Raw genomic sequence first — 24,691 nt, 5'->3', positions numbered from 1 at the left:
TTAACATCATTTTTCATGGTGGGGCTAAGACATTTCTTGGTATGGGTGTATCCTACCCCAGCGTTGCCACTGGTGGGATGTATGGGGCGGGCCATTCTGCACATGCGTTAAATATTTTAATGCAATTAATTCAAAAAATTAATTACCGCTGTTAATATGATAATTTTTTTAATTTTGACAGCATTAATAAAAACCTGTCTGGAATTGAGCTGATCCGATGTTTTGTCTTGTGCAACCATTAGCCAATCAGAGCCACCAAGGTACCCCCCCCCCCCTTATCACCTGAATCTCCTCCTAGAGCTCCATTGAGGTCTTTGTAACCAAATCTCTCTCAGAGGGGCGTGGGGAGGGGCTCCTTATTTTCATCTAAAGTAACAGACAGAGAATCAGCACTTTGGAAACAGGGCTGAAACAGAGGGGATTATGGGTAATGCTGCAATGATCTGTTTGGTGTTTCAGCCAATCAGACAGGCTCTGGATATATCTGAGACCTGTGATATATTGATGAAAAACAGTATAATAGGAGACCTTTAAAAAAAAAAAAATTTAAAACGTATGAAATGTCATTTGTATGGCTTCTACATTTGTATATGTTGAAACACAGATGCTCCCTTGTGCTCATTTGTTTTGACTTCGTCACGATAATGAGTAATCTATTTCCTGAAGTACGGATGAAAGTCCAGCTCCGTAGGAACCGGCCGATACTGGTGTAACTTTATTATCACTTCCTGGTGTGAACTGTGGGCGAACTGAAGGTCATTTATATAAAAATATTCAAAACTTGTGTGTGTGTGTATAATGTGGTTCCAAGGTAATGTGTGAGTGATGTGTGGTTGCATGTAATGTGTGTGTGTGTGTGTGGTTTTCATAGTCATTAATAACCTACTGGCCGCGCTGCTTTCACTTCCACACCCCCTCAAGTGGAATCTGATTCTAAATATAGGATCATGCTAATAATTATATTCAAATTCAAAGGTGTTATCGTCATAAGCTCAAAGCTTCAGTGTAGAAAGGGCAATGAAAGTCTTCTGACCTGAGCTCCTCCAACAATGCAACATATAATAAAATACAAAGTAGTGCAAGAAGTCTTTATACATGTAAATAGATATCTGCTAAATCATTAACTACAACTGTCCAGACACACAGTTAACTCTTGTGCCTCATTCGGGACATTTCTGTTTATTTTATTTTTAATATATCGATAACTTAAGCTGTAATAAAATCAATGTCGTTGCTAATCATTGACATCCTAGAGACTGTAAAGGCATTTAGTAGACATGAAATAAATACATTTTAGTTGTTAAAAATGCACTAACAGATGATGAAGAGAGCTCGTTTGAAGCCTCCACGTAAATAATATTAAAATTCACAAGTTTTAGAAAAAATTAATATAATTTTTAGAACGACACTATTCTGTTGTGTTTTAATAGCATATATCCAGTCTGAGGGAGATGAAAGGGGTCTGCTTTTTGTCGGCCTATCAGATGCTTTATCAGACGCTCACCTGTCCCTCTTTTCTCCCACCACCCCCCACATCCTCCAGGTGGTTTTTCGGGAAGATCCCTCGAGCCAAAGCAGAAGAGATGCTGAACAAACAGAGGCACGACGGGGCCTTCCTCATCAGAGAGAGCGAGAGCGCACCGGGAGACTTTTCTCTCTCTGTGAAGTGAGGAACAAACACACACACACACACACACACACACACACACACACACACACACACACACACACACATGCTGTTTTCTATAAGTACGATGTTCCTCTATGCTTACCTCAGTGTGCAGTCTCCTCTCCAGAGATGGTTCATGTGTTTCCATACTTGGTGTTTCTGACTCATCGCCACAGAGCTTCCTTTTTCCTGAGAGACTCTGTGCTGCCCTCTGCTGTCAGGGAGGGAAGAGCAGCTCACACCCTTTACGTTCACTAAAACCACTACTTTAAATTACTCCATAACGAGTAAAAGCTCTATCAGAAACATGCATTATTTATTTTTTATCAAATTAAACTTCATTTATAGAGCAAGAGCACTTTACATACACATGAGCTACCACCAGAGCTAACAAAAGAGCTAACACCAGAGCTACCACCAGAGCTACCACCAGAGCTACCACCAGAGCTACCACCAGAGCTACCACCAGAGCTACCACCAGAGCTACCACCAGAGCTAACACCAGAGCTACCTAACACCAGAGCTACCTAACACCAGAGCTACCTAACACCAGAGCTACCTAACACCAGAGCTGCTACCACCAGAGCTACCTAACACCAGAGCTACCTAACACCAGAGCTACCTAACACCAGAGCTACCTAACACCAGAGCTAACACCAGAGCTAACACCAGAGCTAACAAAAGAGCTAACACCAGAGCTACCTAACACCAGAGCTAACACCAGAGCTATCACCAGAGCTAACACCAGAGCTACCTAACACCAGAGCTACCTAACACCAGAGCTAACACCAGAGCTAACACCAGAGCTAACACCAGAGCTAACAAAAGAGCTAACACCAGAGCTAACACCAGAGCTACCACCAGAGCTACCACCAGAGCTACCACCAGAGCTAACAAAAGAGCTAACACCAGAGCTACCTAACACCTGAGCTACCTAACACCTGAGCTACCTAACACCAGAGCTACCTAACACCAGAGCTACCTAACACCAGAGCTACCTAACACCAGAGCTAACACCAGAGCTACCTAACACCAGAGCTACCTAACACCAGAGCTACCTAACACCAGAGCTAACACCAGAGCTACCTAACACCAGAGCTACCTAACACCAGAGCTACCTAACACCAGAGCTACCTAACACCAGAGCTACCTAACACCAGAGCTACCTAACACCAGAGCTACCTAACACCAGAGCTACCTAACACCAGAGCTACCTAACACCTGAGCTACCTAACACCTGAGCTACCACCAGAGCTACCACCAGAGCTAACAAAAGAGCTAACACCTGAGCTACCTAACACCTGAGCTACCTAACACCAGAGCTAACACCAGAGCTACCTAACACCAGAGCTACCTAACACCAGAGCTACCTAACACCAGAGCTACCTAACACCAGAGCTACCTAACACCAGAGCTACCTAACACCAGAGCTACCTAACACCTGAGCTACCTAACACCTGAGCTACCTAACACCTGAGCTACCTAACACCTGAGCTACCTAACACCAGAGCTACCTAACACCTGAGCTAACACCAGAGCTAACACCAGATCTAACACCAGAGCTAACAAACACCTGAGCTACCTAACACCTGAGCTACCTAACACCTGAGCTACCTAACACCTGAGCTACCTAACACCAGAGCTACCTAACACCTGAGCTACCTAACACCTGAGCTACCTAACACCTGAGCTACCTAACACCTGAGCTACCTAACACCAGAGCTACCTAACACCAGAGCTACCTAACACCTGAGCTACCTAACACCTGAGCTACCTAACACCAGAGCTACCTAACACCAGAGCTACCTAACACCAGAGCTACCTAACACCTGAGCTACCTAACACCAGAGCTACCTAACACCAGAGCTACCTAACACCAGAGCTACCTAACACCAGAGCTACCTAACACCAGAGCTACCTAACACCAGAGCTACCTAACACCAGAGCTACCTAACACCAGAGCTACCTAACACCAGAGCTACCTAACACCAGAGCTACCTAACACCAGAGCTACCTAACACCAGAGCTACTTAACACCAGAGCTACCTAACACCAGAGCTACCTATCACCAGAGCTACCTAGCTATCACCAGAGCTAGCTATCACCAGAGCTACCACATGAGCTACCACATGAGCTACCACATGAGCTACCACATGAGCTACCACATGAGCTACCACATGAGCTAACACCAGAGCTACCACATGAGCTAACACATGAACTAACACATGAACTAACACCAGAGCTACCACATGAGCTAACACATGAACTAACACATGAACTAACACCAGAGCTAACACATGAGCTAACACATGAACTAACACATGAACTAACACCAGAGCTACCACATGAGCTAACACATAAGCTAACACATGAGCTACCACATGAGCTACCACATGAGCTACCACATGAGCTACCACATGAGCTACCACATGAGCTACCACATGAGCTAACACATGAACTAACACATGAACTAACACCAGAGCTACCACATGAGCTAACACATGAACTACCACATGAGCTAACACATGAGCTAACACATGAGCTAACACCAGAGCTACCACATGAGCTAACACATGAGCTAACACATGAGCTAACACCAGAGCTACCACATGAGCTAACACATGAGCTAACACATGAGCTAACACCAGAACTACCACATGAGCTAACACATGAACTAACACATGAACTAACACCAGAGCTACCACATGAGCTAACACAAGAGCTAACACAACAGCTAACACATTAGCTAACACAAGAGCTAACACAACAGCTAACACATTAGCTAACACCAGAGCTAACACAACAGCTAACAAACCATAAGCATAAACAATAAACAAACAATACTAACCACCCCCTTCCTTTCTCAGGTAATAAACTGAGTGACACGTAGCTTTTTGATGAATAAAAACACTTAATATTAACAGTAGTCAATAAAAAGCAATAATAAAACAGTCGAATAAACATAGAATAATAATCACTATTACTGAACTAATACATAGAATAGTTTGTTGATGTTGCAATTTTTGATTATTTGTGTACTTCTAAGTGTATTACGTGCATACGATTTAGCCTATCCAAACCATATGTATATGCAACACCACAATAACTCCATTCGGATATGTTCACATAATTAGCCTTTACCTAATATTGTGCTTTTTGCAATTTAGATTAGCTTCGGGTTCCGCCTTAGACATAATTATACTGAGGTGCAGGACTTGGTTTCTTTCATCACTGCCTGTTATGATTTCTGCTGAGTTTTGGACCTCGGCCCTTTGATGAGTACTTAGTGATTTAGCTGACACACACAGCTCACTTCCTCTGCAGGTCACATGTCAAGTGGGAGATATGGATAATAATTACTGTCTGGATTCCTGTTAGTCACAGCGTCTGAGTTCAATATCATCTCATCGATTCATTTGACTAATAACTGCAGTCTTTCCATACTGCGAACAAAAAAGGGAGTGTGTGTGTGAGGATCATTATCATCTGTGAACTCGGCTACACCTGGTGTGTGTGTGTGAGGGCTGCACGATCTGCAAAAAAAGAACAGAGTGGGATTATTTTTGACTGTTTCAATTGCATATTGGAGGGATGATCATTTTTGAAATATAGATAATGCACTAGTCTATGTTGCAATTTGAATAACATTTTGGTTATTTTTGCAGCTCTAATCATCATTGAAACTACCTTTAGCTTCAAACTGAAGCTGTGTGTAGGGGATTATTAAAAGAGATTATCGGATGATAGAGGTGCAGGAAGTGAGAGACAGTGAGGATAAAAAAAGAACGCTTCCTCTTTCAAATGTTAAGACACTTACTACTAATAGAACATGCTGTACCAAGAAAAGAGAGGGTGAACAAACTGTTCGTGTTGAAGTTGGAGAAGTAAGTCTGGAGATCTCACGTATCAGACATGTCATCCATTTGTTAAGCAAGATTAACGTCTGAGTGATCCACTTCCTGTTATTCAAATCTTTGATGACTAAAGAAAGGTGCAGTGATGACTTGTTTTTGTTGTCTGAACCTGAAGGCAGCATCTCCATGTTTCCCTCCTTAAAACAAAAATGGGATTTTTCCATGTGGTTTTGGATGTTAGGCTTTAAAGGAAGGCACGGTCACATGACTTCACGTCACCACCGCTAAGCTAAAGGAGGCTAATGTTGGGCTATAAGGGAACTACAGCACGGTCACATGACTTCACGTCACCACCGCTAAGCTAAAGGTGGCTAATGTTGGGCTATAAGGAACTACAGCACGGTCACATGACTTCACGTCACCACCGCTAAGCTAAAGGTGGCTAATGTTGGCCTATAAAGGAACTACAGCACGGTCACATGACTTCACATCACCACCGCTAAGCTAAAGGAGGCTAATGTTTGGCTATAAAGGAACTACAGCACGGTCACATGACTTCACGTCACCACCGCTAAGCTAAAGGAGGCTAATGTTGGGCTATAAAGGAACTACAGCACGGTCACATGACTTCACGTCACCACCGCTAAGCTAAAGGTGGCTAATGTTGGGCTATAAAGGAACTACAGCACGGTCACATGACTTCACGTCACCACCGCTAAGCTAAAGGTGGCTAAAGTTGGGCTATAAAGGAACTACAGCACGGTCACATGACTTCACGTCACCATCGCTAAGCTAAAGGTGGCTAATGTTGGGGGTGATGACGTTTAGTAGTCTCATTTACACTTGTTTTTAAATTCACCAGTGGGGTATTTTATGACGGGAACAAAATGTTGAAATCTCTTCAGCTTGTGTTAACCACAGACTTTATTTCAGGAAATACAAAAGCACATTCAGAAAAAACTTCCAGACGAGGGAACAAGACGTGCTTAAAAGCTGCCTTACTTCTGGAGTTTAGGACTCATTCCTGTCAGAAATTGAACTTTAGCTGATGATGCGTTTCCTCTCTGTCCCTCCTGCAGGTTTGGAAACGACGTCCAGCACTTCAAGGTCCTCCGTGACGGAGCGGGGAAGTACTTCCTGTGGGTGGTGAAGTTTAACTCTCTCAACGAGCTGGTGGATTATCATCGCTCCACCTCGGTCTCTCGCAACCAACAAATCTTCCTGCGAGACATCGAGCAGGCTCCCCAGGTGAGAACGACTCCTAAAACTCAAATCACAAACTAAGTAACCAGTCGGATTATTGACTTACTTCCCTATCAGCAGCCAAACCCTTTCTTTGGCACAGCGAGAATCACCTCAGATAAAACTAACATCAGAAAGGAAACAATAACTGCTACTCGAACCCACAGTGTTATTCTCTATTAGTTCAAACTCACACTGCTCACAACCAATTGTTCAAATGTCTTTTTCAATTATCCCATTTTTTTTTTGGGTCCCCTGGGCGCTATATAAATTTAAGTCATTATTATTATTATTATTTATACATGAGAGCAACGCATACCGGTGCTGTCCCTCTATGCTTGGGCCACGCTCCTTTTTGGGGGAAAACACTCGCTGTCATTTGAACGGCGGTAAATACATCTTCTGATTTTTCCATCTACAAAAGCCGCTTTCAAACCAAGTACTTAGTTTGCAGCACTTAGTTCCCCCATGGAACTAAGAGCAGATCGCGTTCACACCGGAATAAGCTCCTGAGGGAGGATTAGTCAAATGAAGCCGCTGACGTCACTTCTTCTTCTTCTGCTCTGGGTTTACTGGCAGGCCGCAAACAACTTCACGGCGTATACTGCCACCCGAAGTCCCCGGAGTTCGGGACTGGCTTCAGTAGAAGCTGCTGGGACTCCCAGCAGCTTCTACTGAAGCCTTCAGAGTAAATCGCCAGAACGCCGTCACCTCCTCATCTCCACCGCTCCCATGTTTTATTTTGTGTTGCCATAAGTTAGTCTCTCTGCGTTGGTGCGCGGGGCTAATGCTAATAATGCTAATGCCAGCAAATGCAATGGCGGCTTCACAAAACTTTTCCGAGTTTTACGGGGCGTGGTTACAATTCGCCCAGCCAATTAGAAATTTGAACTTTTTTCTCCCCAGGAAAGTACCACCTCTCTAGCAGGGACTGAAAGGGGGGTAAAAGTTCTCATGAACTAAGTTCTCTTTTTGGTGTGAACGCAAAATCCCAGGAACTATCGGAACTAAACGGGAAAAGTACTCCGGTGTGAAAGCTCCTAAGAAGCCCGATTACAATGGCCAGTCAGGCAAACAATTAAATTAAATCGTTGTGAATCTGGCTGGACATCTGGTTAAATCTGAATTAATAGGCGATCGATGTCCGTTCATTCTGCCGGTGGACGAGGTGTGATACCCTCACATCCATATCTACCTCCTTGAATCTCCAGGTAGTTTTTAAAGGACATCTGTCACTGTCATCAAGCCAAATTATTTAGCTCACGTCAACATGTTAAACAGGGGGTTTAACGAGCTAACTAATGATAGCACCTAGGGTCCTTGTGAATATTCTGAAGCCACAGAGCTCTAGTTTTACTGTCCTTTCTTCTTAGAGGAAGTACAGAGAGACGTAACTGTGGATATATTTAATGTTTGAGGTTCAAACACACGACACAGCAGCTTTTTACCGTCATTAAACTATAGTTCTCCGCTTTGCACCGAAGCTTTGTTTTCCCCCGAAGGTGACGTTAGCGTTGCTCGCATTTATTTACCGTTCAAACCGTGATATTATGAATGTTTCACTCGAGCATTCTGTCAATAATAAGAAGGTCTCCAGCAACTGTTTTCTTAGTTCAGTAGTTCGGGAGAAAGCTGAGGATGTCTCTCTTTTCTATTATAAAAACAAATCGAGTCTCAAATCAGAATTCATCTCTGAGTTTGAGGAGTAAGCGGCAGCAGTGAGGCTGCGCTGAAGAGCTCACAGCGAGTACACTTTGTGTCACCTTTTAAAAAACACACATCAAGAGGAACAGTGGTGCAGATCTCTCTTGAAATGTGGACGCAGGAAGTCAGCGGCTGTGAAGCTGGTTTTCTGTGAGAGGAAGAGGAGAGGAAGTGAGAAACCACAGAGGTTAGAGGGACGGAGAGACAGAGAGAAGTTCTGGGTGTGGGTTTGAATGACCTATATGCAAAATCCACTTCTCCATGTCTCTTCTACATCAACATGTGTCCCCTCTTCTTCATGTCTCTTCTACATCAACATGTGTCCCCTCTTCTTCATGTCTCTTCTACATCAACATGTGTCCCCTCTTCTTCATGTCTCTTCTACATCAACATGTGTCCCCTCTTCTTCATGTCTCTTCTACATCAACATGTGTCCCCTCTTCTCCATGTCTCTTCTACATCAACATGTGTCCCCTCTTCTTCATGTCTCTTCTACATCAACATGTGTCCCCTCTTCTTCATGTCTCTTCTACATCAACATGTGTCCCCTCTTCTTCATGTCTCTTCTACATCAACATGTGTCCCCTCTTCTTCATGTCTCTTCTACATCACCATGTGTCCCCTCTTCTCCATGTCTCTTCTACATCAACATGTGTCCCCTCTTCTTCATGTCTCTTCTACATCAACATGTGTCCCCTCTTCTCCATGTCTCCTCTACATCAACATGTGTCCCCTCTTCTCCATGTCTCTTCTACATCAACATGTGTCCCCTCTTCTCCATGTCTCTTCTACATCAACATGTGTCCCCTCTTCTTCTTGTCTCTTCTACATCAACATGTGTCCCCTCTTCTTCATGTCTCTTCTACATCAACATGTGTCCCCTCTTCTTCGTGTCTCTTCTACATCAACATGTGTCCCCTCTTCTTCATGTCTCTTCTACATCAACATGTGTCCCCTCTTCTTCGTGTCTCTTCTACATCAACATGTGTCCCCTCTTCTCCATGTCTCTTCTACATAAACATGTGTCCCCTCTTCTCCATGTCTCTTCTACATCAACATGTGTCCCCTCTTCTTCATGTCTCTTCTACATCAACATGTGTCCCCTCTTCCTCATGTCTCTTCTACATCAACATGTGTCCCCTCTTCTCCATGTCTCTTCTACATCAACATGTGTCCCCTCTTCTCCATGTCTCCTCTACATCAACATGTGTCCCCTCTTCTTCTTGTCTCTTCTACATCAACATGTGTCCCCTCTTCTTCATGTCTCTTCTACATAAACATGTGTCCCCTCTTCTCCATCTCTCTTCTACATCAACATGTGTCCCCTCTTCTTCTTGTCTCTTCTACATCAACATGTGTCCCCTCTTCTTCATGTCTCTTCTACATAAACATGTGTCCCCTCTTCTCCATGTCTCTTCTACATCAACATGTGTCCCCTCTTCTTCATGTCTCTTCTACATCAACATGTGTCCCCTCTTCTTCGTGTCTCTTCTACATCAACATGTGTCCCCTCTTCTTCATGTCTCTTCTACATCAACATGTGTCCCCTCTTCTCCATGTCTCTTCTACATCAACATGTGTCCCCTCTTCTTCTTGTCTCTTCTACATCAACATGTGTCCCCTCTTCTTCATGTCTCTTCTACATCAACATGTGTCCCCTCTTCTTCGTGTCTCTTCTACATCAACATGTGTCCCCTCTTCTTCATGTCTCTTCTACATCAACATGTGTCCCCTCTTCTTCGTGTCTCTTCTACATCAACATGTGTCCCCTCTTCTCCATGTCTCTTCTACATAAACATGTGTCCCCTCTTCTCCATGTCTCTTCTACATCAACATGTGTCCCCTCTTCTTCATGTCTCTTCTACATCAACATGTGTCCCCTCTTCCTCATGTCTCTTCTACATCAACATGTGTCCCCTCTTCTCCATGTCTCTTCTACATCAACATGTGTCCCCTCTTCTCCATGTCTCCTCTACATCAACATGTGTCCCCTCTTCTTCTTGTCTCTTCTACATCAACATGTGTCCCCTCTTCTTCATGTCTCTTCTACATAAACATGTGTCCCCTCTTCTCCATGTCTCTTCTACATCAACATGTGTCCCCTCTTCTTCATGTCTCTTCTACATCAACATGTGTCCCCTCTTCTTCGTGTCTCTTCTACATCAACATGTGTCCCCTCTTCTTCATGTCTCTTCTACATCAACATGTGTCCCCTCTTCTTCATGTCTCTTCTACATCAACATGTGTCCCCTCTTCTTCATGTCTCTTCTACATCAACATGTGTCCCCTCTGTGGAAAGAGACTCTGAAAGTTTCAGGAACAAAGATTCTCTCTCTTTTTGATCCATTTCTATAAAAACCTTTCTGAAAATGAGCTGATCAGATTTTGGCCACTTTATGATGTCATAACGATGTTTTGTCTTGTGTAACCATTAGCCAATCAGCAACCAAGGTAACCCCCCCTTCCCCCTTATCACCTGAATCTCCTCCTAGAGCACCATTGAGTTCTTTGTAACCAAATGTCTCTCAGAGGGGCGTGGGGAGGGGCTCCTTATTTTCATCTAAAGTAACAGACAGAGAATCAGCACTTTGGAAACAGGGCTGAAACAGAGGGGATTATGGGTAATGCTGCAATGATCTGTTCGGTGTTTCAGCCAATCAGAGACAGGCTCTGGATATATCTGAGACCTGTGATATATTGATGAAAAACCGTATAATAGGAGACCTTTTAAGAATATCGCAGAGTTTCTATCATTTAGATTTATCTTAATTTTATTGCTCATTTTTAGTTAAACTTCATATATTTATTATCTTTTATTGGAAATTTTATTTTTAACTCATGTTCTCTTTATTTTGTATTTTTTCTCTTTTTTGTGCCGTCTTCTAACATTTATATAAATACTTTTATTTATTATTTTTTGTGTGTTTAAATATTTGAACATGAATACAAATACTCATGCGCACGTGTGTGAACAAACTGCCCCGCCCCCTCGCACACAGACGGGGGAGAGATCGAAAATACATCAGACGCATTTTTTTGTCTTTTTGCATATTAGCAACGAGTTGGCGACACTAACGGCCCGTCCACACACAGGCATGAAAAAAATCTTGAAAAATCTTGATCCTGGGCGTGTCTGAAGCTTGGCGATTTTTTGCGACCAACAACCAATCACATGAATCTCCCGCCCCCGACATACAAAGCAATAGCAATGTTAAAACGAAGTAAACTGGATATAAACTCTCCAAACAGGAGAAAACCTACCAGTTTCACCCACTGTCTCTGCCACCTCCCTCCATGCCTGGTTCCTCCGGTTTGTATCCCGGTAAATAGTTCCGGTCGTAAAGAACCGGGTGATTTGCTACCGTAATATCTCGTTTGGAATATGAGGAAATGAACTGCGGTCTGGCTCTCCCAGCTTGCACGCGGTTTGATTGGCTAGCGCTTGTACTGGCGGGATTTGCATAAACGGATTTGATTGGCTGATGCCAGCTTCGCAAGCATCGGGAGCAAGACTGCGATATAATGTTTATGTAGCAATAATACATATGGCATATATTTATTAAATGTCTCCAGTACCGATAAAAAGACCGGCGCGTAAAAGACACGTGATGACGTCACCAACGAATCGACGACTGAATTAGTTGGCAACTAATTTGGTGATCGATTAAGTCGATTAGTTTTTGCACCCGTAGTCTGAATGGTCCTTATATCATAGCTAACCCTCCTCTCTCCCCCCCCCCAGCACCCCACGTACGTGCAGGCTCTCTTTGACTTCGACCCTCAGGAGGAAGGAGAGCTGGGCTTCAGACGCGGAGACTTCATCCAGGTGCTCGACAACTCAGACCCCAACTGGTGGAAGGGGGGCTGCCACGGCCAGACGGGCATGTTCCCCCGCAACTACGTCACGCCCGTCAACAGGAACATGTAGAACAGTCAGACCATGTCAACAACAACAACAACAACAACAGCATCATTTTGATCTCATCCCATCAAACCCTCCTCCTCCTGAGGAGACAACATGGAGGATGGATCGGAGGGGAAACGTCCTCTGTCCTTAACTTCTTAACATTCTGCCTTTTGTCTTTTGTGTTCCTCTCTTCTTTGCCGCATGTTGTTTTTAATCACCCCTTAAAGGAAAAAAACTTGTTTTAAAAGAAAAGAAAAAAAAGCTTAAAAATGTAAAAAATAAATAAAATAAAGAAATGGTTTTAAAAAAAATGTACAAAGAAAAATGCAATCGACGGCGGGCGACGGGTTGATCGTTGGCACGTGAGCATTGTACATCGGCCTCTCGGCTGTATAAATAAATCAACTATAGAGAGAATCCATTTTTTAAGAATATATATTATATATTTGTATGTGTTTGTCTGTTTTACCTCTCATCACAAATTGTATTTTTTTCCATTTTTGTAAATTATGTTCCGTCTGGATACGCCCTAGTAGCTCTAGGGGAGTGCTGAATCGTCTTTTTGTTTTTCTGAACATGTCTGGGGGCTCTCGGATAGAAACAGCATGATGTGTAAAAGGGGGTCATCAATTCCATTTTGAATGAACTTGTCTATAATGCATACCGGAGGAGAGACTGTCCGACCAGCAGAGGAGCCATGAATGCTGCGAAGAAGAAGAAGAGCTGTCGTATTATACAAAGTGTAAAAAAAAATAAAAAAGGGGTCAGCCGCCTTTTCAGAAGTATTTATTGCAGCCATTTTGATTTCCGGGGGTCAGTGAATGTAGCTCCGCAGACACGAGGGCAGCGGTCGGAGAACTGAACCAAACTATACATCATGCAAGGGATTCAAAATAAAGAAAAAAGAGTGTGTGTACATTGAACACACTTTAACGACATGCATGCGTCTCCTCCTTGTTATACCTGCACGTAGCAAAGAGGCGGAGCTCCTTCGGATAATCACCAATCAGACAGGAAACTGAGAGATTGTCTTTGATGCTAAAAGTTGAGGAATCAGCTTCTTGTTTTGTTTCGTCTAGCACTTTGTTGATTTCTGGTCCAGTGTGTGTGTGTGTGTGTTTACCGTGTTTTCTCTCTGGATAGTGCCTTTCTCTCTGGTGTCTCAGTGTCTCCGACCTGCTACTTTGAGCCCCCCCGCCCCCCCCACCCCCCAGATAAACAGTGTATATAATAAATCAACATTTACACACACCTTCTCCATCAGCCCGCCTCCTCCACCAACATGGAACTCTTCTTATTTAAGTGTCTCTCGCCTTGTCTTACCTAATGAACCTGTTTTTTTGTTTTTGGCTCTTTTTTTTATTTTGCATTTGTTTTTTTGTTTTTTCAATTAATAAAATGCAATTATTAAAAAATGAGATTTTGTTTTGTGTCGTCTCTGCTTCGAATTCCCTGAACTCTGAGACTTTGTTTGAACTTCTCTAATATTTTTTTTGGTCTTTTAACCAGTGATGTAATTATGGCTGGAAGTCAATGGTTTTCTGGATGTGTTTTTGTTTGTGAGGTCTGTGCTTAACACAAGCTGAAGAGATTTTAACGTTTAAGTGGCAGAGAAACTCCCGCTGGACGGAACACAGGTATTTTAGCTTTTGTAGACCATTGACATGCACTAAAACCAACAGGAGAGGGAAACCCCCCATAAAGCAGAATAGGGACTCTTTAAAGCCACATTTTGACGAACTCTACTTTTTGTTTTTTAATTCGTGTTATTATCTGATCTGAATACCTTTTTCTGCCCCTGAGTCTTGACTGTATGTTTATGTATGAATGTGAGCCTTTGCAGACCATTTACATGCACTAAAACCAACAGACCCCACTACAGGATCCCTACATAGGGTCCCTTTAATAACACTTTAAACATTCAAGTCCTTTTTGACCTCTTAGCCTTAGAGGATGTTCCCCATCCAGACACGGTGTAATGATGTTGCTTGTGTGTGTTTACATCCCATCATCTAAATATCATCAGCAGTAGATTGGTGTTGCATAAATATATATATGTTTTAAATCTCGCAGACACCAGAGTCAGTCAAAATAACTTTATTCTTCCCACAGAGCGGACATTTACATGTTTCAACAGCAGAAAATAGCCAAAGACAGCTTATGTCCTGCATTATATTTGTGCAGGATATATATATATACAATATATGTATATGTATTGTATTTGTTACTGGACATTTTTATTTCCACATGTATATATATATATATATATTTATTTATGTTTTACTTTTTAATGCTATTTCAGAAATATTTTTGGACTGTTTATTTCTAGTTTCTATCCATCAATCTCTCCATCCATCCATCTATCTATCTATCTTATGTTAACTAAGAAGCATGCATACAAATATATTACACAATTTACAAAATACACATCTGTTACAGTTTTGAGAAATAGCAGCCAGGTATAAGTTACACAGTTATGAACGGCATGTATATATATATATATATATAGGCTACACTGCACATAATTCGTATTCCACAGCAAGGGGTCTCATAGCATAGTCTGTGTTGTGTGTGTGTGTGTGTGTGTGTGTGTGTGTGTGTGTGGGGGGGGGGGGGGGGTCTACCAGACAGTGAGTCAGACACTGAGTAACTTCACACACATGAGGCAACATGTCAACATTACATTTCATTTAACTGACGCTTTTATCCAAAGCGACTTACAATAAGTGCATTCGACCAAGAAGATACAAACTAGAAGAATACAGTATCAGGATATGAAACGTATCCTCAGTGTGTGTCGATGTGCAGAGGATGATGAAGATGAGTGATGAAGAGGACGGAGGTTTCTCTCAGAGCCTGAAGGGGTTCACTCAGATCTTCATGTTACCCTCGGTCTGCTGCTCCGTCTGCTCCACATTCTGACTCTGCGTCCCATTGACTCCCGTCCCGCCTCCAGCTGATCTGAGTGTGCTTCAGTCCGCTCCACTGACTCCGCTCATCTGCTCTGTTACTGACACGATTCAAAAGGCATTATACATATATCAAAGTATTGCAGTCTTTGGAAGACATGCAACACAGAGGCTCTCAACAGAAGACATGCAATTACAATAAAGGGAAATAAACAAAAATAACAATTAAAGAAATAAGTGCAACGACAGTTCTGTTCAGAGGTGGGAGAAGTACTCAGATCTTGTTCTTGAGTAAAAGTAGAAGTACTCAGATCTTGTACTTGAGTAAAAGTAGAAGTACTCAGATCTTGTACTTGATTTAAAGTAGAAGTACTCAGATCTTGTACTTGAGTAAAAGTAGAAGTACTCAGATCTTGTACTTGAGTAAAAGTAGAAGTACTCAGATCTTGTTCTTGAGTAAAAGTAGAAGTACTCAGAGTGTAGGAATACTCTGTTATAGTAAAAGTAGAAGTACTCAGGTCTAGTACTTGAGTAAAAGTAGAAGTACTCAGATCTTACTTGAGTAAAAGTAGAAGTACTCAGATCTTGTACTTGAGTTAAAGTAGAAGTACTCAGATCTTGTACTTGAGTTAAAGTAGAAGTACTCAGATCTTGTTCTTGAGTAAAAGTAGAAGTACTCAGATCTTGTTCTTGAGTAAAAGTAGAAGTACTCAGATCTTGTACTTGAGTTAAAGTAGAAGTACTCAGATCTTGTACTTGAGTAAAAGTAGAAGTACTCAGGTCTAGTACTTGAGTAAAAGTAGAAGTATACTCAGAACTTGTACTTGAGTAAAAGTAGAAGATATATAGTGATATAGTGAAAGTAGCGACAGTAAAAGTAGTCATTGTGCAGATTGGTCCATTTCAGAATAATATATATGATATGTTTTATAATAATTGATCATGAAAGTGTTACCTCTATGAATCTATATACATAATATCTGTCTAAGGTCTCCTCCTCTCTAACTCTGATGCTACAGTTGTCTTTAAGTTCAGAGTTTCTGCGCTGTTTCTGATTCATGGTTTATCACTGCCCCCTACTGGCTGGAAATACCTGGGATAAAGAAGATATACATCTGTTGTCAACTTTAATTATTTTGTAATATAACTTTAACTTCATGTGAATATATTTATTTAGTCTTTTTGTTGCACTTTATTATTATTTATATTCCATGTTAATTATCTTTATTGATTATACATGTCTTCACTGTACATTTGACTTAATTTAATGTAATTTAGCCCGTCAGCAGTGTTTTAATTGTCAGATAGTCAATATATTTGTATCTTCACGGTCAATTTGATATTTTTTACTCTTAATTTCTGTTTTATCTTCTATGTTGGGATGTTTATATTGAATGATTGTTTATTTTCCACTCTTTTTTATTTCGAATTATGTGCAATACTTTGTCTGACATGCTGCCGCAACTAAATAAATTCCCATTTTGGGATTATTAAAGTGTATCTTATCTTCCATTAACTTATTTGTATACATGTTCATATTTTTACTCTAACTTCTTAAATTCAAATACGGTTTCTGTATTTAATTGGTTTTCTTATATTAATTTTTTCTAATGATTTACAGTACATACAAATACAATTAATGAAACACCAGATATATCATACTTTACAGGCTCCTAAATGATGACAATACATGTGTAAAAAATTCAAAACCTGCAGTATTTCTTGAGTTTAGTATTTTTAAAGCATTATCCATTTTGTTAAATCATTAAACCTAACCACTGGGTGGCGCTGTTGCATCACTTGTAAACCATCGTTTAAAACTGCTAAAGTGGTGACTTCAGGCGCATCTAGAATTTATACACGGAATGTCTTCCTAATGATTCTTGAATATACAGCTTAATGTGTAAAAGTATAATTTAAATGAAATACAAGTATTATTAAAATTATTTTCAAAAAAGAATTATTCGTTGTCGGCAGGATTCGAACCTGCGCGGGAAGATCCCAATGGATTTCTAGTCCATCGCCTTAACCACTCGGCCACGACAACTGATGAATTTAACTATATGCTGACGTAACTTATACCGCACAATGCATAACTCCTATTCATATATATATTGTAAGCCATTTCAATTACATAATGTATGTGTATAATAAGGACAATTGTACTAGCAGTAACTGGGATGGAAATCTACAAATACAGTTACTTTAAATGTTTATTATTGTGTCACACAAACCCTATAATCAATATTTGGACACTTATATTATGAGCCATGTTAAAGTGTTTGCTATAGTTTTATCTGTACAGGAAGTAATTACAATGCTACTGTACATAGTTTGCTGTTTGAATAATATTTAACATGCAAAATACATGATTAACTGATTAAAAACTGTAGGCCTACTGGTTATTCAACCAAACGGCTAAATAGTTAAACACTCCTTAAGTCACAAGCGAGGTAATTCATCAATGATATAAGAAGATTTTAATATAAAAATACATGTCTTTGTGTTTAAATGTACAAAGTGCAACTACATCGCACACTTGTATAATGTATAAAGTAGGTTGGTCTATTATAGTGTATTCTAACTTATTATGTATAATAACTGTTGACATATATATTGTCTATTTATGTTTATTTGTATAGATGTGTGTGTCATTTACATTGGGAACACTGAGGATATACTTGTCTGACTACTGTCTGAAAGGGCTGATTTAGCCCCCATGTCTATTTCAAAGCCTACATTTGTATTTAAATAATTAATGAAAAGGGGGAATGCACTCAGAAATATTAAAAAGGTGTTCAGAAATGTGTATTTGCATTTTAAGAAACCATAAAAGGCCAAATAAATATAAAATAAATTAATGTGCTTTGTTATGAGCTAAAAAAGTAAACTAAACTAAACCTATACAACCCTAACTCAGTATAAAATGACCAAAAATCATGCCTATACTGATCAGTATCTTGAAAAATGTATTGACATATTTTTTTTCATACATTATGTACTCTGACCTCAAACTGAATGCCTAAAATTGCATTGCCTGAAATGGTAAAACACTGTTTAAACACCTTTTCTCCCTCTATGTATGTTTCATTTTACATGTACCCCCTCGTTGACCTCATATCTATCATTAAGATGTAGTAAATGAAACTAATGTGAGTGAATCCTCATGTCGCTCATTGTTGCCACTGAGGAGAAACCACGTGACTCGTGTAGTGAGCGCCTCCTGTTTGTTCAGAGAGAAGAGAGGAGAAGAAAGATGGCGGCTCTGTAGGAGAACCGAGGGCTCACATTCTCAGCTTCAAACACCCGTAAACAAACCCTCCAACCCGGGGAGTGAAAACAACACCGTCCGAACCCCACAGGGACTCATCTGCAGTGGAACTAATTGGAGGCAAATCCCTGCAAAAATAGGAGTAATTATTCCACCATGAGAGGGAAAAGAGGCAGGCCGCCCAAACCTCTCCAAGCGGAGGATTCTTCCCCGGCTGCAACGCGAGGTTTGCGGCCGCGGAGGAACATAAAGCCCCGGGTGCGAAGTGACGACCACAGCGGGGATGAGGAGGCAGTAAGCCCCGCAAGAGAGAGCCCTAAGCGGCGGAGAGGAGGAGGCAGGTTGGGGGGGTCGGGGACGACAACACGGGGCCGGGGAAGAGGGGGCAGAAGTCGGGGACGAGGAGGGAGGCGAACCCCGGTCTGCAAAACCGTGGTGTACGACGACCATGAAAGTGATGAAGACGACGATGCTGTGAGTCTGAGATCCGAGGAGGAGGAGGTGGAGGAGCCCCAGTCTGAGGAAGATGAGGCCCTGAAAGAGGAATCTGACTGCCTGGAGGAAGAGGAGGAAGAGGAGGAGGATGGTGGAAGTTTGTGCACGGAGAGTAGCTTCAGGAGTCAGAGCACACATGCAAGCACTCCAGGTAAATATGTGATTAAAGTGGGGGTAAATATGCACTGCAGCAGGGTGGTCATCATCAGAATAAGAATTCCTTTATTAGTCCCACAGCAAAAGTAATGAGCCAAAAATAGCACAATATTAATTAAGAGGCATGCATAACATATTGGAAATAGAAATTACACAAATAACCATTTACAAAAATACACATCAAGGTGGACAACAAAAAGTACAATTCATTGTTTTTTGTAAATAAGCTAAGGATGTTAAAGTAGTTTGACAGGTTTACAGTAGTAACAGCAGTAGAAGTATATAGTGCACAGGTATTTAAAGATGTATATATCTAGCATAGCAGGTAAACAAAACGCATGCAAGAATAAATAATATGCACATTTATAAAGCTAAATGTAGAGAAGAAAGCACATAATAGAATTTAATAAAAATGTAGCAAATAAGTACAAATCCAACTTGACTTAGTGACATAGTAACAAATGAAGGTGTTGAGACATTATAAAACATGTTAGGATATTTAAAACAATCTAGGTTTTTCACATAAAGGTGATTATTACACAGTAATGCAAGAAGAGTGTCTATATTGTTTGGGAAATGCATCCTGAAAGGCTGGATGTTGTTGTTTTTGCTCAGGAAGCTGTGTGGTTATTGTTCAAAATGGAGACTGTATGCACACAGGCCGCAGATCAGTAAAGCTGCTGTAGGTGGATCAGATCTGTAGCTGTAACACCAGCTCACCTATGTTTCCACCACTGTCTAAAAGCACTATTTTCTGCATTATTCTCACACTATAGCATAAAAATAACTGCATACCTCCTACTCTAAATAGTTGAAGTTGTTCATTTACAGTAGCTTCTAGCCTGCTAACGTTAGCATGTACAGTTAGCTCATACTGCCTTCTGTAAATATGAACTCCGATAGTTGGATAATTATATATTGACTTTATATATTAACATGCAACACTATTTGCGACAAGTGAAGAAGAAATTGTAGTTTCTGATTTGAAGCCAATTCATAGAAAGATAATGACTACGTGGCTAATGTTAGCATGCACAGTTAGCTCAGTTAGCTACTGGATAATGTCAATAAGAAGTCCGATAGTTAGATAATCATAACTTAGCGTTAGTATCGGTTCTTATATTAAAATGCAACGCTATTTGTAATAAGTGAAGAAGGAATTGTAGTTTCTGATATTAACCTAATTCATAGAAAGAAACCGGCTACGTGGCTAATGTTAGCATGTACAGTTAGCTCTTGCTGCTAACTGTCAATATGAAGTCTTGTAGTTAATTAAAAAAATGTATTTATATCATTATAAGTTGACTTACTTGTAGTTACACGCAAGCCCATTTGTATCAGGTGAAGAAGAAAGTATAGTTTCTGAATTGAAGCCAATTAATGGAAAGATAATAGCTTCTGAGCTAATGTTAGCTTTCAGTTAGCTCATGCTGAATACTGTTAATATGAAGTCTGATAGTTAAATAAAGCTAACTTTGCATACTTCTTATAGCTAAACGCAATAATATTACGCAAGGAAGACATCGTAGTCTGTCCATTATAGCTAATAAAAATAAATATAGGAGCTAGCTATCTAACTTAATTGTGTCTCTTTGACTGGTTATAGCAAACTACCTGCACCTATAGGATTGAGAATAACACGAATTACAACTACATTAAGAAATGATGCACCATGTATTCATTGGTATATTGGTGTAGAAAAAGATGGTTATTGCCAAATGTTAATAACAGTAATTCAAGGCCAAGAAAATACAATTTAAAAACAAGATGTAAGAGAATAAGACCGGTATAACATACAATAATGCAATGTAAAGTGCAGTGTAGAAATGAAAAAGTGATTTGATTTAATCAAATGCAGAAGGAAAAATAAGTGTCTTCAGCCTTGATTAAAAATAAGTAAGAATAGCAGTTATTTTGTGGTTTCTTTTCAGATTTATGAAGCATAATAACTGAACGCTGCATTTAGTTTTGACTCAGACAGAAAGCAGAGAGCAGTGTGATATTAATAAGATTAAACATCGCATTATATGGACTTATTATATGTAATGTGCCTCTCATCAAATCGATCAAAGCTAACTTTGCTTGTCTCCTACAGGGAAGAGAAAAGGCCGGCCTCGACCTCGCAGCCCTATCCTGGAGGAGAAGGAGATTCCTGCTCTCAAACTCCCCGACTCCTCCGAGGATCTCCTGGTTCCCAGCGCCGAACTCCTCAACGCCGCCTCCATCTACGAGGTGCTACGTAACTTCAGCACGGTGTTGCGTCTCTCCCCGTTTCGCTTCGAGGACTTCTGTGCGGCGCTGGTGGGTCAGGAGCAGTGCACTTTAATCGCAGAGACACATATTGCCCTCTTGAAGGTCATCCTACGTGAAGAAGACACCTCCAACACCACGTTTGCCCCCGCCGACCTCAAAGACAGCGTCAACTCCACTCTGTATTTTATCGACGGCATGACGTGGCCGGAGGTTTTGCGCGCGTACTGCGAGAGCGACCGGGAGTACCATCACGTTCTGCCCTATCAGGAAGTGGATGAGTATCCTTATGGTCCTCTTGAGAGTAAAATCAAGGTGTTGCAGTTCTTAGTGGATCAGTTTCTGACCACCAACATCGCCCGCGACGAGCTGATGTCCGACGGCACCATGCTGTACGACGACCACTGCCGAGTGTGTCACCGTCTCGGGGACCTGCTGTGCTGTGAGACGTGCTCAGCGGTGTATCACCTGGAGTGTGTGAAGCCCCCGCTGGTGGAGGTACCGGAGGACGAGTGGCAGTGCGAGATCTGCGTCGCTCATAAAGTGCCGGGGGTCACCGACAGCGTGACGGAGGCGCAGAAGAACCGGCCGTATATCAGACAGGAGCCCATCGGATACGACCGGCACCAGAGGAAGTACTGGTTCCTGAACAGGAGGATTATTGTGTAAGTTGCTGAACCACAATTCACTTTTTAAAGGCGCCCTATTTAGCTTTTTGGTGTTCTCCCTCTCCTGTAGTGGGTTCTATAGGTTTGAGGGTTTTCCTACTCCACTAACCCCTCGCCCTTATTCCACCTAAGTTAGCACTTTACTTTTGTTGTTATTGTTCTTCTTTACTTGCTTGTAAAGCGCTTTGAGCACCAGTTATATAAATAAAATGTAGGGCAGTCAAACGATTAAACATTTTAATCAGATTAATCACAGCTTAAAAATGAATTAATCAGATTAATCACCATTCGAACTATGTCCAAAATATGCCATTTCTTTATGTATTGTTGTGGGAATGGAAAGATAAATGAAAGAAGGCGGATATATCCATTTCACATACAGTATGTTTATTATAACATTGTTCTGTGTGTCAAAATGAAAGACAGCCCACACACCTATCAATCATCAAACCGTGGGGTCTTATTTCACTACGTGTTGATTTCTATCAACACGTAGTGTTGTATCTATGTATATAGAGATGTACTACAGCAAAAGTATTCTCCGTCAGGACTTCCTGCAACAACACCACGCCGTTATCTTGATTCTGATTGGCCAGAAGACATTATCAAAGATGTTCTATTGAGAAGACGATCTAGACGTGACAAAAGTCTTCAAAACCGTTTCTAGTCTTCGGTATTTCCAGACAAGTGGCTACTGAAATCATTCTTTACTAACTGCTGTCTGTGTGATTTACTCCGCGAGTTTGCGGACTTTATTTAGCTTACTTTAACATCATTGTTCATGGTGGGGCTAAGGTGGGGCTAAGCCATTTCTTGGTATGGGTGTAGCCTATCCCAGCGTTGCCACTGGTGGGATGTATGGGGCGGGCCATTCCGCACATGCGTTAAATGCGTTAAATATTTTAGCGCAATTAATTCAAAAAATGAATTACCGCTGTTAATTTTGACAGCATTAATAAAATGTATTATTATTAGTGCATGTAAATGTTCTGCAAAGTCTAAAGTCCCTGTGTTCCCTCCAGAGCGAGTTTCTCTCCCACATACTTTGAGTTAAATGGAACCCCTAATATTGACCGGTTTAAATATGACTGTAAGGATGGAGGAAGTAATATATCTTGTAAATTACACTCTATCTTATAAATTGAGATAGCAAGAAACGCAACTCAACAGAAAGTGGGAAAAGTTGACTCTATCCAAGACTCAGAGCAAAGACATCTGACTGGAACAATAGCTAATAGTTACATGTATCTTCAAGAATAACATTGCCTTGCTGGCCTTTTGTTATGTTGCTGTAACCAGTATGTTAATGCTATGTCGTCGTCCCCCCCCCCCCCCCCAGCGAGGAGGACGGGGAGCAGGAGAAGAAGGAGAAGAAGCAGATCTGGTACTACAGCAGCAGGAAGCAGCTGGAGGATCTGATGCAGGCTCTGGACCGTCAGTACTGGGAGGCCGAGCTCCACGCCGTGCTGGAGGAGATGAAGGAGGAGGTCCACGCTCACATGGACATCACCGAGGAACTCACCAACAAAGCCCGGGGAAACAACAAAGCCTACCTCACCGCTGTCAACGGTACGAAATATAACGTCTATCATTGCCCAAAGAAAGAGATTCAAACCTTGCAGTGTCATCCTTAAAGCTTTTTTTGTAATTCGTTCAGAGCTAGTGTGTAGATATGTCAATGGCAATCTGAGGTCACAGGCTCCTCCCACAATGCAACACAATATAACAGATCAAATAGGTCAAGGAAATACAATCTGGTACACGATATTCAGATCAGTGATTTATAACCTCCTGATTCCAAACATGGCCCGATCCAAATAGGTTCACTTATTTTATGTTTGTGTAATATTTATTATGCCTGCTTTGTTTTATATACGATATTGTTTATATGGTCTGCTTCCATGACACACCAATGTGTTGATGTAGTCTTAATACTTTTACATCTGAGGAGCAAATCTATGAATATGTCAGTATGTTAGTATGTCAGTGTCTCCGCCAGACCAGCGTCCACCCCGAGAGCGGGGGGGGGTGTCACGTCGTGTCGTGTCACGTCACTTGAATTTTGAATTGAGCCTTCCCTTATAGGAATGTACCCGAATATCCGTTCGTTGGAGTACTATTCGGGTTTCAGTTATTCGTTTTTTCCCCGTTTTTTTTCCGAATTGAATTTATTGAAATCTCCAATATCAAAGTAAGAGCTTGTGCCTCTTCGGGGGGTGCTAACACTTAGCCATAAAGTAGGGGTGCACCGAATGGGAAATTCTTGGCCGAAACCGAAAATAGGAAACAGTTGGCCCGAAAACCGAATGCCGAAAGGCCGAAAATGATTAATAGAAATATATATATATAGATATAATGTATACATTTTTTACCAATGTTGTTCAGCTGCCTGATTATGGAAAAAGACAAAACTTAACTTAAATAATAATCACTATTATGGGTCCATAAAACATTTATTCAGCACTTTTGAATGCATACAGTACATTCATTCCAAAACAAAGTGCATTCAGAACAAAGCCAAGGTGCTTTAAAATAATCATCTAGGCCAGTAGGCCTACAACAAACT

The 24,691-nt window shown here is 41.2% G+C and overlaps 3 protein-coding genes across 5 annotated transcripts in view; 2 read left to right on the top strand and 1 right to left on the bottom strand.

Annotated features, from left to right (window-relative positions):
• LOC307016330 (phosphoinositide 3-kinase regulatory subunit 6-like) overlaps positions 1-24,691 on the bottom strand; it is a 492,324-nt gene that overhangs the window by 310,333 nt on the left and 157,300 nt on the right. The gene's annotated exons all lie outside the window — the stretch shown is intronic.
• On the top strand, positions 1,485-13,794 carry grb2b (growth factor receptor-bound protein 2b; the record flags this gene model as incomplete). The annotated part of the gene is made up of 3 exons (XM_079642213.1): positions 1,485-1,666; positions 6,603-6,771; positions 12,212-13,794. The coding sequence occupies 3 exons, from the start codon at positions 1,485-1,487 to the stop codon at positions 12,395-12,397; spliced, it is 537 nt and encodes a 178-aa protein (XP_079498339.1). The 3' UTR covers positions 12,398-13,794.
• Positions 18,480-24,691, top strand: part of LOC307016579 (nucleosome-remodeling factor subunit BPTF-like) — a 41,405-nt gene continuing 35,193 nt past the window's right edge. For 2 of the 3 annotated variants that reach the window (XM_079645741.1, XM_079645742.1), the window contains exons 1-3: positions 18,481-19,202; positions 21,303-22,122; positions 23,465-23,694. In XM_079645741.1, coding sequence (XP_079501867.1) covers positions 18,713-19,202; positions 21,303-22,122; positions 23,465-23,694 — 1,540 coding nt within the window. In that variant the 5' untranslated portion in view covers positions 18,481-18,712. Of the gene's footprint in view, positions 19,203-21,302; positions 22,123-23,464; positions 23,695-24,691 lie in introns of all 3 variants that reach the window. The other variant, XM_079645740.1, reaches the window with a different exon arrangement.

The sequence above is a fragment of the Notothenia rossii genome, assembly GCF_949606895.1.
Source record: "Notothenia rossii genome assembly, chromosome: 8".
NCBI lineage: Eukaryota > Metazoa > Chordata > Actinopteri > Perciformes > Nototheniidae > Notothenia > Notothenia rossii.
Note: the sequence above shows the minus strand (reverse complement) of the source record. Positions and strands in the feature narration are given on the sequence as shown.